At 34.3% G+C, this 13,212-nt stretch overlaps 1 protein-coding gene across 2 annotated transcripts; it reads left to right on the top strand.

Moving 5' to 3' along the window:
- Nucleotides 1–2,034: 2,034 nt before the first annotated feature.
- Nucleotides 2,035–11,638, top strand: pcmtd2a (protein-L-isoaspartate (D-aspartate) O-methyltransferase domain containing 2a). Of its 2 annotated transcripts, XR_015522838.1 has the most exons (7): nucleotides 2,042–2,310; nucleotides 5,161–5,472; nucleotides 7,613–7,715; nucleotides 7,807–7,978; nucleotides 8,079–8,202; nucleotides 10,001–11,030; nucleotides 11,180–11,638. XR_015522838.1 is itself a non-coding variant. In NM_001039921.2 (6 exon segments), coding segments are annotated over 5 exon segments (1,131 nt in total). In that variant the 5' UTR covers nucleotides 2,035–2,310; nucleotides 5,161–5,165; the 3' UTR covers nucleotides 10,426–10,451.
- Nucleotides 11,639–13,212: the final 1,574 nt, after the last annotated feature.

Here is a 13,212-nt window from a genome sequence, read left to right as displayed (position 1 = left end):
CTGGATCGAACTATGATATTTTGGTTAGTTTAAATAGTTTTGAATAATTCTCCAACATGTGTCAAGCCAACCTCTAAGTAGGTTACTTGGCTGACATCTGCTGGATACATAGCGATGCAGTCACGATTTATACTCAGCTGTTTAGGTCTGCATTCAATTACAGTGCAAAAACATAAAAGTATGTATTTGTATGCAAGCATCATAAAATACTGATAAATTATTGATAATATTAGAGCCAAATGTTCATTGAAAGAAAACCCTAAACAATACCATTTTAGGTATTTAGGAGTACATTCAATTATGCATTTACATTTATATTTTACAACTGCAGCTCAATAAAACATATTCTGAAAACATTTCATTTTAAGCTCTGTATACCAATATTCAATCATTCATTTATTAATTTTTCTTCAGCTTAGTCCCTTAATTTATCATGAGTCGCCACGGCGGAATGAACCGCCAACTTATCCAGCATATGTTTTACACAGCGGATGCCCTTTCAGCTGCAACCTAGTACTGGAAAACACTCATACACTCTCATTACATTGTAGCTTTAAGTAACATAAATATATCTTATGTACAACTCTGCAAATTATGAACAGCTACAAAAACAAAGCTGTAAATTGTATTATTAATCAATTATTATGATTATCATTAATAATTATTATTATATTTATTTCTTATTCGTTACACTAAGTCAAAAAGTTTTTATGCAGCAAAAATATTCAAAAGCTTATTTGTAGAAAATATATTTACTTAAAAACACATATTTTAAAATTGTTGCTATGTCTATATGTTTCCCAGTGCTGCGTTACAGCTGGAAGGGCATCTGCTGTATAAAACATATGCTGGATAAGTTAGCGGTTCATCCCACTGTGGCGACCCCAGATTAACAAAGGGACTAAGCCGAACAGAAAATGAAGAAATAAATAAATATTACAATTAATGAATTAATATTTCGTGAAATAACCCACATTCTCAACCACAGCAGATGAAAACTTCTTATTCAAAACAGTTTTCACCTTGTAAAAATGTATAATAATAAATAAATAAGTAAATAAATAAATATGTATGCATGTATGTATGTATATAAATTGCTCAGCATAATTGAGTACACCCCATTTTGTAAATTAATATTTTTTCCATTTCTCAGGGAATATAGGCAATGTATTCTGGTGCATTTAAACAAAACAGATTTATCAAACAGATATATTTATTAAAATAATATTTTAGTCACCAAACATATTTAGAAATTAAAAATATTATACAATTAAAATTCAAGCAAAATATTGCAAAAAAATAAATTTCAACAAAAATTCTTTTTTTCTTCTTGTTTTTATTTTTTTCCCTTTTTTCAAATTTTTATTTAATATTTTTCTATAACATATATATTTGGGTGTACTAGTTTTTGGACCATTATCATAAGTTATTTTGTTAGATAAGCTCCAGATTTGGCTTCATTACTGATTAATCTAATATTAATATATATATATATATATATATATATATATATATATATATATATATATATATATATATATATATATATATATATATACAAAAATATAATATTGTATAGCTTGCTATTAAAAATATGAATTTAAAAGATATATGCAATTATAGATGCTGAGCACTGTATGCATGTATGTGTGTGTGTGTGTAATTGTAAAATGTCTAATGGTATTTTATAATATATTAAAATGTTAATAATATCTAATAATACTTTATAGCAGTGTTTGCTTTGTGACAACTTAACCCTTAAGGTGAAGGACTTATCAACACCTAGCCTGCTTTCTTCTCCAAAATAAGGGTGAAATGCATGAGTTTATAAACTAATATTAAACAGAAAATAAAGTGCTTTACTGATAGTTATTCACCTGTGTAAAAGGCTGTCGACTCTTCCTGGTTTTGGTTTCTCCAATCCTTATCAAGACCAGAGATTTTCGTTTGTTTGTTTGAGAATATATCACTAGATAATGTAGTGCAGCAGGACCATGTGCTCCATGGCCCACATATTTCCTCTGTTTGTGTGCGTGACGTCACGGAGTCAGCTGGCCAATGTTTACATCCAGCGCTGCTCTGCGTGAACGTTTATGAGGAGAAACCGAGACAGAGAAACAACGGGAGATAGTTAACCGAATGGACAGCGTTCACAGACCGTAACCAGGGTGTTGTTTTGGGGGTGCCAGACAATTCGGCTCGGTCGAGTGTGAAGTCGTCGGGGTGTTTCCCGTGACGGGTTTCTCCCCAAAACACATCCATCCCCACATTTCTTCCGTCTTTGTCTTCATTTCTGACTACTTTTCGCAGGTAAGCCTATTGTATGACTGGTGTTCGCTACGTGTAGTGTCATTTTGTCGTTATATTAGAACGATCAAGTCTTTGTTAGAGCTGTGGTGTCGCGTGTAGAATGAACGCGTGATTAAATATGAAGGGTTTGATGTGTGTTGTTTTATGATTAAGTGAATTTGAGAAACTACCCGGATGTTTATCAAAAATACTGCACAATATATGCGATTGTTGACGAATGGCGCAGCTGCATTTGAGCGCGCGGTGATTGGTGGACCATCCTTCACATCTGCAGTTTCTACACAGCGTCTCTGGGGAAGCTTCAACTTTCTGCAGCGAAGCCCAGCGCCACCATCCGTCAACTGGAGAAAATTAGGTTTTAGGCCCATATGAAAATATGTACTCAGTGTTTGGACACTTTAACGCTTGATTCCCCCTGAAGGACATCAAAACAAGATGTATCTTGGGGGTCAGCCCTTTAATAGTAAGAAATAGCTTTCTTTAATATTAGCTTTCTTAATTATTATGCATTTATTCATTAATTTTCTTTTCGGCGTAATCCCTTTATTAATCTGGGGTCGTCACAGGGGAATGAACCGCCAACTTATCCAGCATGTTTTTACGCAGCAGATGCCCCTCCAACCGCAACCCATCTCTAGGAAACATCACACACACTCATACACTACGGACAATTTAGCCTACCCAATTCACTTGTACCGTATGTCTTTGGACTGTGGGGGAAACCGGAGCACATGGAGGAAACCTTTGCAAACACTGGGAGAGCATGCAAACTCCACACAGAAATGCCAACTGACCCAGCCCAGGCTCAAACCAGCGATCTTCTTGCTGTGAGGCGACATGTACTAACTACTACGCCACTGCGTCGCCTCGCATCAATCAATTGAAGGAAAAATATTATTCAACAGTCGTACCCTAAAAAGGAAAAAATTGGACACATAATTTGTATAGCTTGAACTTTAGTAACCTCTAAAGTAGTCACTAAATGTCCCTCCATACACTGAAAATATATACAATTTATTAATATATTAGATGTAATTTATATACATTCATAAATTTGATTCACTGAAGCATGTATTACCAAACTACCCCCCCACTCCCAGTGGTTTCAATATGTAGGACTTTCTGTAGTGCTTTGTTGAACATAATAGAATATACACTTGAAGAATGTTTGATACCAGTAACCAGCACTGTTGTCCTTACTGTCATCCAAAGGCACATTGCAGCCACACTCATGTTTGGTCAAAAAAGGATATCAGTTCTGTCTGTGACAAAATCTCTTGCTTTAATGTTGTCCCATTTTTGAGAAACAAATCCACTAATTTACCCACTGCAAGTTTGACTGGACTTTTTGCTCAGTTTTAGTGTTTGTGTGGTTACTGCACTTTGCAGTATGCCAGCTAGGCAGGCAAAAAATACTATGAAAATCAATGGCTGCCAATGAGCTATATGCACACAGACTTTTAATTTCAGCCAACCAGCCTCAGCGCTTCTGGTGAACTATCTTTACATAATAAAATTGCCACGTTTATGGTCTGATTTCTTTAAAAATAAGCTCTTTACTGCCTGTTAGATATACTATACAAAGTTAGTCTCAGACTGTAAAAGAAGCCCTGCATTGAATTACATTTTCTCCGCCATGTCTTTAATATATGATAGTTTGTTTTACCCCAGTATTTTCAATGGACTTTCTGCACTTGCCTGTCGATCCTTACGGCGCTAGGATTTACACCAGGGGTCACCAACCCTGTTCCTGGAGAGCTACCTTCCTGCAGAATTCAGTCCCAACCCTGATCAAACACACCTGAAGCAATTAATAGTACCTAAAGCAGCACTTGATAATTACAAACAGGTGTGTTTGGTCAGGGTTGCAACTGAAATGTGCAGGAAGGTAGCTCTCCAGGAACAGGGTTGGTGACCCCTGGTTTACACAGTCTTTCATCTCGGTTTACGCTTAAACAACTTAATGAATGCTTAAGTCTGTTTAACTGAATGTGTTCTAATTACATTACAACATCAGTGCTGTAAAAGGAACCTTACGAAATTAAAAATAGTCACAATAAGCTTTCACCAGAAGTTTATCATTGGATTAAAAACACTAGCTGTGCACGCACCCCATTTCCATCACTCTTCAATATACCGTCTTTTTTCAACATTTCAAGATTGATAATAAAAATAACAAAAACACTAAAAGAGTCTTTAGCATCAAAAGAGCACATAAGAAGGATTTTTGGAGGATATTATGACACCAGATTAATGATTAATAAATGCAGCCTCCATGAATAAAATGCATCTTACATAAACTCCCATAAACACTTGAAAACATTCATTTTGTTTTTGGCTCAGTCTTTATTAATCTGGGGTCGCCACAGCGGAATGACTGCCAACTTATCCACCATATGTTTTACTTAGCGGATGCCCTTCAGGCCGCAACCCAACACTGCAAAACACCCATACACTCTTGCATTCACACTTATACACTACAGCCAATTTAGCTTATTCAATTCACCTATAGTGCATGTCTTTGGACTTTTGGACAACATGCAACAATTGTGTGGAACCCAAGATTTGTACAGGGTCTTTCCATCATATTAGTGCTGTCAAAGGTAATATTGAGGGATATTAAATTAACCCCAAGTTATATTGAGGAATATTGTTGTTTACTCTTCTGTATCAATGTTTTACAATTAAATTTTTCTTGACAACACAGAGTAACACTAGAACTTGCAGCAAAGTGATTATTGATTGATTCATCTTTTCTTGGATTGGCCAGACTAACAGGAGAGTTTCTTTAGTCATATGAACACTTCCTTACTTGTACTCTTTTATTTTTTTCTTCCCCCAAACAAAAAGCTAAAATGGGGGGCGCAGTCAGTGCTGGAGAGGATAATGATGAGTTGATAGACAACCTGAAAGAGGCCCAGTACATCCGCTCAAATCTGGTAGAGCATGCCTTCAGGGCCATCGATCGTGCGGACTACTATCTGGAAGAGTTTCGTGACAGCGCCTACAAGGATCTGGCCTGGAGACACGGCAACATCCACCTCTCTGCGCCCTGCATCTACTCTGAGGTGATGGAGGCTCTGGATCTGCAGCCGGGCCTGTCCTTTCTCAACCTGGGCAGCGGCACAGGCTACCTCAGCACCATGGTGGGACTTATACTGGGTGAGTCATCAGAGAATGTGAATCCTTATAAATAATACTTTAAAATGACAGTCTATCAGGGTCTATTAGTTCATTTACAGTTAATTTCAAAATTATTAGCCCTCCTATGAACTTTTTTCTTTTTCAAATATTTCCTAAATTATGTTTAACAGAGAAAGCAAATATTTACAGTATGTCTGATATTTTTTCTTCAGGAGAAGGACTTAATTGTTTTAATTCGGCTAGAATAAATGCTGTTTTTAATTTTAAAACCATTTTATGTCAACATTGTTAGCCCCCTTAAGCAATCTATAAATATATTTTTTTGAATATCTACAGAACAAACCACTGTTACACAATGACTTGCCTAATTAACCTAGCTAAGCCTTTTAAAGTTACTTTAAGCTGTATAGAAGTGTCTTGATAAATGTCTAGTCAAATATTATTTACAGTCATCATGGCAAAGATAAAATAAATCAGTTATTAGAGATGAAAACTATTATGTTTAGAAATGTGTTGAAAAAAAATCTTCTCTTCGTTAAACAGGAATTGGGGAAAATGTACAGGGGGGCTAATAATTCTGGCTTCAATGATGTACACAGCAAAATCCTCCGAAGAAAATGTACACAGTTCAGAAAGTATTTGGTCCCTCTCTAAAATGAGCAGAAGTTACTCAGCAGCAGAGTTACAGTTAATAAATCAATGAAGGGATATATTAAATGATAATTGAGCACTGATGACCATCACATCCTGTTAATATGCAGAAACAGAGAAGAGAAACAAAAAACTACAACTGACTTCTGTCACAGCCATAGATGAAATACACTGAAATAATCTCTCAAAATCTCAGCAGAGGATCATTAAGCAACTCCACAAACAGCAGCTTTACAGATTACCAACTTATTTGCCTTTTTTCTGCCAGACTCTACAGAATTCCATATAGTGATATTATTAACAACTAACTAATTGCTAGAGCAATAAATACAACACTTTTTGTGTTTTAAGATGTCACCATTGAGGAGAACATTATGCTTCTCAACTATAGTGAGTGATTTTTCTGCAGTGCAAGCTGGGAACTATAGGATGAATGTTGTATGATTCTCTTAGCAAAAAAAAAAAACACTCTGTTGGGATGCACATGCTGATTACTGATGTCTGTGTCTCTAAAGTGATTCAGATGCTCAGTGTGCTCAGTTAAAAGGTTTATAAAACCACAGCTGAGGTCCATTCTCTTGAAAAACACTGAAATTTCTCTCTTATATGATAAACCATATTTTAAACATAATTAGCAAAATTAAACATAATGCGAAGTTCAACTTATCAACAGTAATACAGGACCAGTTAATCTGATCATATCAACTCTATACCTATCATAGCAAGTAAACAAACATTAGAAATCGAGTCAAACTGCCCAAGTAACTCAACCACTTTTTTCCACGATGGTGACATCGAGGGAAAAAAAAAAAAAAAAAAAAAAAAAAATTATATATATTATGTATGTATATATATATATATATATATATATATATACATACATATATATATATATATATATATATATATATATATATATATATATATATATATATATATATATATATATATATATACATACATACATATGTATATATACTTTTTGACTTTTTTTGTTGTAAAATTTAAATAACTAAAACAGTTCTCAATAAATCTCATATGGACTTTTGTGGACATCTGTAATAAGTGAAGCTGCTGTTTGAAGTCAGTTGAAGTTTTGTGTTTCTATTCTGTATATCTGCTCATTAATAGCAGGTGATGGTCATCAGTGCTCAATTATCACTTAATTAATCCCTTCATTCACTCATTAACACTAAATCTGCTGTTGAGTAACTTTTACTCAGTTTTGAGAGGGACCAAATACTTTCTGAACTGTGTATTATAAAGGTTATATAAACTGAATTTTACTGTAGGACAGTTATGCAGTTGTTTCTGTATTTTAAAGTTGCATTGTGAAAATAACTGTATATTTTACAGTAAAGTTATGTAATACTGTAAATGCATATATTGCAAGATAAATGGTCCAATAAATGTAAAAACAGTATTGCTGTCATTGATTTAAAGTAAGTTACTGACAAACTGCTCACAAGTAAGTAATTTATGTCATGCGATCACTCATATTTTTCAGGGCCATTTGGTGTGAATCATGGTGTTGAATTGCATGAAGATGTTATAGAGTATGCGTATCAGAAGCTGGACTTCTTCATCAAGACCAATGATAGTTTTGACAGGTGTTATAACATTTAACTGTTGTGCTTCAATTTTCTAATTAAATGCAGCACTGAAAAATGAAATGTGACACTACGTACCTTTCTGGCCTAGGTTTGATTTCTGCGAGCCCTCCTTCGTGGTGGGAAACTGTCTGGAGATTGCGCCAGAAAGCAGACAGTATGACAGGGTTTACTGTGGCGCAGGAGTCCAGAGGGAACACGAAGACTACATGAAGAAGCTGCTTAAGATTGGAGGAATCCTAGTACTGCCACTGGAAGAAAAGGTAAAGAAGATAAACACACACGAAAAAAGAATGATACAGTGCATCCAGTTATAGGTAATGCAGGATTTGCTTATGTCTGTGCATTTCTTTTTTGTTCAAGCTTACTAAAATTACTCGGACAGGATATAACACATGGGAAACGAGAAAGATAATCGCTGTATCCTTCGCACCACTTGTGCTCCCAAAACACAGGGAAAATGGCAAACCCAGAGCAGTCTCTCTACGTGAGTAAAACATAAATCATGAATATTCAATATTCAATTTAGTTGGATTTTTTTTGTATCTTACTATCATTTTTTTTTTTAATAAATCAATTAAATAAACAATATCCCTGGAAAATATTGTAAAGATAAATTTTGATATGACTCCGGCTTTGTATTTATTGAATCTTAATGCGAACAATCTGTTTAAAAAATGCATTAGTTATTTACTGTCTTTGTATATTTAGATTAAAAAAACAAGTATTTTTCAACTTTTGGCATCACAGGCTCCATCTTTCAAAATGTGGATATCACAAATTGCTACATGGCTACCATTAGAAAAACTCACATATGACAAATGGTCAATTTGGTCTCCCCTTTGGGAATACAAAAAAGAGCTCTGTTTAATTAACACAGGATCCTTGTTATTTATTTGCAATTTTTGTTTAATCTCCACTTAAAGACGGTTCTAAAATGGCCTGATTGTACTTTTATCTATTTATTTGTCATTTTTTTAAATTCATTTATTTTTTATTTTCCATTTTTAAGACTATGCACCCTAATATTTAGTGAATGTGGGCATACAATACATGAAATATTCAATACAATGTCGTATTTGAATCATTTGTTATTGCTCTAAAATGGCCTGATTGTATTTTTATCTATTTATTTGTCATTTTTTATATTACTTTATTTGTTAGTATCCATTTTTAAAACTATGCACACTAATATTTAGTAAATGTGGGCATACATGAAATTAAAAATAAGCAATGTTTTATTTTAATCATTTGTTTTTGTTACAGTCAATATTTATAATATAGGCAGTGTGTTCAGGGTTTGTTGAGGAGAGTTATATATAAATGTATAAATGCCATTCGTGCTTGGCATAAAATTAGCAATGCCACTTTTGTTTGACAGTTTTATTGACATAATACAAAAAGTGCAAAATGAATTAAAAGGAAGTATTAAGTGTAATAAATTTATCAAAACCGAAAACTTTTAGTAGCAAAATAAAATGCTGTTGATATGTGTCTCTATTGATAACTTTGTTTCCACAAAATGGCTCTGCCATAATAAAATTACAATTTTAAATACATTAAGATTTAAATTAGACATATTTTTAGATATTTTTAAACTAAAATGATATTAATGATATATCCTATTACAATTGTACTGTATTTTTAATCCAATAAATGTATTCTCCCTCCAAACAAGATTGTCAATTAAAATACAAAAAAAAATAAAATACATACATATATATATATATATATATATATATATATATATATATATATATATATATATATATATATATATATATATATATAAATATATATATATATGCAGTTAGTCATAATTATTAGCCCCCTTGTAAATTTTTCCCCAATTGTAATGGAACATAATAATTTTAATAGTTTTAATAACTCATTTCTAGTAACTGTTTCCATTTATCTTTGCCATGATGACAGTAAATATTTTACAAGATATTTTTCAAGATACTATTATTCAGTGCAATTTAAAGGCGTAACTAGGTTAATTAGGTTAACTAGGCAGGTTAGGATAATTTGGCAAGTCATTGTATAACGGTGGTTTGTTCTGTAGATTATTGAAAAAAAACTATTTTCTTGAAAGGGCTAATAATTTTGACTTCAAAATGGTTTTAAAAAGTAAAAAAACTGCTTTTAATGTAGACGAAATAAGACTTTCTCCTAAAGAAAAAAATTATTCTATAAAAAACTGAGAAATTACTTAAAACTAGAAATTACTAAATTCATAGGACGGCTTATAATTGTGACATTAACTGTATATATTTTTTGTTCAGCTGCCATGTTCGAGGTGCGGAGTCTTCAAGATTTGTCCCGCATCAACATCCGTCACATTCTAAAGAAATACGGATCCGGATCCTTGCCACAACCTCGGAGAACTGGTCTAAAGCGAAGAAGTCATCGCTCTCAGAAACGCGAGCACCGCGACACCCCTCTCCTGACCAACAGTTATCTGTTCATGAGCCGCTTGATTCCAGGACCAATGGACAACAACAACAACCAGTCCTCCACAGACAATGAGGATGAAGATGAAGACCTCCGAAGGGTCTGTGAACTAGAGGAGAAAGAAGAAAACGAGAGGAGGAAAGAGGGCAGCGTTTTGGTGATGGACACCCCAGTAAACCTCCTAAGGGAGAGGATCCTCGGTCTGCCTTTGCCAGAGCCTCTTAAGATGTATCTCCTCTACTACAGAGAGAAGTAAACCTCCTTTTCCAAATCGATAGCCTACTCACAGCCAACACTGTCATGGTTCTTTAGTCAACCACTTTCACTTTATCATGGTCACTTTTTCTTATTGCGCTACTTTTTTGTAATGCCAAGTTGAGATGCATCGTTTCATTGATCTGATGTAAAAATGTGGTTCCACCAAGTCACAGTCTAGAATGCTAATCCATTACTCATGGGATCAACAGACTGATTGACAACTCAATCTTAGTTGTGTATTATTTGTGGTGGGATAAAAAAAAAAAGAATTGGCTGATAATTTGCTAAATTATAAATGCAATGTATTCTTACTTGTTTTGTGTTATTATATACAGTCTAGTTTCAGTTATTGGATTTACTAAGAGAAAATCTGAATATTCTTGTCTAATCGTGTGCTGGATTACTCTTATATTGTGTGAAAATACAAAGACACGTTTAAAGATGTCAGTTGTCTATCCAAATTTGTGTCGTGAAATTTCAGGATGAAAGACTTTAATAGGTTAACAGATGTTTTGCCAATGAAAAAACAAAACAAAACAGAGAACTCTTTTGCTTGTGCCGTTGTTTTCAGGGCTTTAAGATTTGCTCTTAAATAGCCTAGCAGTGGTCACCAAACTTGTTCCTGGAGGTCCGGTGTCCTGCAGATTTTAGCTCTAACCCTAATCAAACCCACAAGCTAATCAAGGTCTTGCTGGGTATACTTGAAACATCCAGGCAGGTGTGTTGAGGCAAGTTGGAGCTAAACCCTGCAGGGACACCGGCCCTCCAGGACTGAGATTGGTGAATTTGGCCTATAGGGATTCTGAATTCAGGCTCTGGTGTGCACTTTGTAATGTTGAACGCAATAATAAATTAACTGATACCTTTTATTTTTTTTTTAACATGTTCCAATATTATGACCAAAATTTCACCTTCAGAATCCGTTTGTATTTTTAAATCTCTGGGAAAATGTTAAGTAGAGCTGCTTATTAACTGTAAAGTATCGAAAGTGTACATGTGGCAGCTGCTTCAGTTTAATCAGGTGCCAAAGGGTTAACCCTTATGTGCTGTTGGGGGTGTTTTAATCCACTCTGGGGTGATTTTGAGGCTTAATTTGGTCACAACTTTTTTCTGTGTTTCAGCTTGCAGAATAAGTTTTGGTGACAAATCTTATTTTGACACATATTTTGGGAAAATGCTTTGAAATAAAAACTCAATACACTCTGAGAAAATTTACTACTCTTTTGTTATGTTATAGACCCGTTTCCACTGAGGGGTACAGTATGATTTCCACTGCCTAAAGGGTTGCAAGGGTAAATACTTGTGTATGAAAGTTCATTACTAACATAATTTGATTATAACTGCAGATCAATGACAGGGCGAAACAGGCTACCCTAACGTCTGCTATTACATAATAAACAAATAAATGCAACATATGAACACATACAGACCCTTACAGTTTCCAATATGTTACCAATTACAGAAAAACTACACACAGCATACATTTAGTCCTTATTTGGGTTCAAAAACAACCCACAACATATAGCCTATTGTCCGTGCAAACATCTCATCTGCATCTTTAATCTGCTCCAGCACATCTAACCTCGTTAGAAAGTCATTCCGAGTTCATAATGGACCAAAATGTGATGATAATAGTTAAACAGGTCAATTTGTTTTTTTTTTAAGTGGCTGAAAAAAAACATTCGTTCTTTTGTTTTTCAGGCTTCTCTATTTTTCGTGCTTCACTCTAAGCTTTTCAGCCATTTCCACTGTCAGAAGGTACCACAAAGCGAACCATACCTAGCAAAACAAAAGGGTACAAAAAGGCAAAGCTAGATGCACAGCTAAATGCTATCGGTTTACAGAGATACATCACTCGCACGTACACAAGCAGGAGAGGGGAAAACAAATGAAAATAAATACACAGCCGAAACATTACATCGTAATACTACATGCATATAATAACAAGCCATGGTTGACCCAAGCTCAAACAAACCTCGTCATTGTTTCGATGAACATCCACAAAGAAAACAACAAAATCTGTTGTGTTCTGTTTTTGTTTTACGAGTCTGTCTAAAAGTGCGACCGGTTTCACTTTCTCCAGAGAGCGAGTGAGCAAACATACGCGCATCTATATTTGAAATAACAAACTTCTTGAGCTTATGATAATAACGTGCACGTGATTATTGAAGTGCTTCTGACAATTTGAGAATCTCGAAAAAACAAAGGAGCAAATGATTCTTTTGGCAACCAAAAAAATAAACAACCTGCCATGGTTAACTATTATCATCACATTCTAGACTATTATGCACTCAGAATGACGGTCTAACAAGAGGTTACATGTGCTGCTGAAGATGAAAGATACAGATGAGAGGTTAGCACTGACTGTGGGCTATATGTTGCACGTTTGTGAACCCAAATAAGGACTAAATGTATGCTGTGTGCAGTTTGTCTGTAATTGGTATCATATCTGTAAGGGTCTGTATAAGTTCATATACAGTGCATTTATAATTGTAATTTATAATTGCAGTCGTTGCAGTAGGCTATTTTTATCATTGATATACAGTTATAAAAAAAAAATCATGTTTATAGAAAGGTTAGTAATAAACATTTAAACAAGTATTTGTGCGTATAAATCTGTTTTGTGAGAAGTGCTTATCATATATATATATGAACAACCCATACCATTGGTACCCTTTTAGAATTGGATAAAAATGACCCGTACCATACTGTACCACTCAGTGGAAATGGGCCATAACAAAAGGTAATAAATTTGAACAGTGCACAAGGGTTAGTCTAAACTGAC

This window comes from Danio rerio, chromosome 23 (genome assembly GCF_052040795.2).
Source record: "Danio rerio strain M-AB ecotype USA chromosome 23, GRCz13ab, whole genome shotgun sequence".
NCBI lineage: Eukaryota > Metazoa > Chordata > Actinopteri > Cypriniformes > Danionidae > Danio > Danio rerio.
The sequence above is the reverse complement of the archived record's forward strand: the minus strand, read 5'-3'. Positions and strand labels throughout refer to the sequence as shown.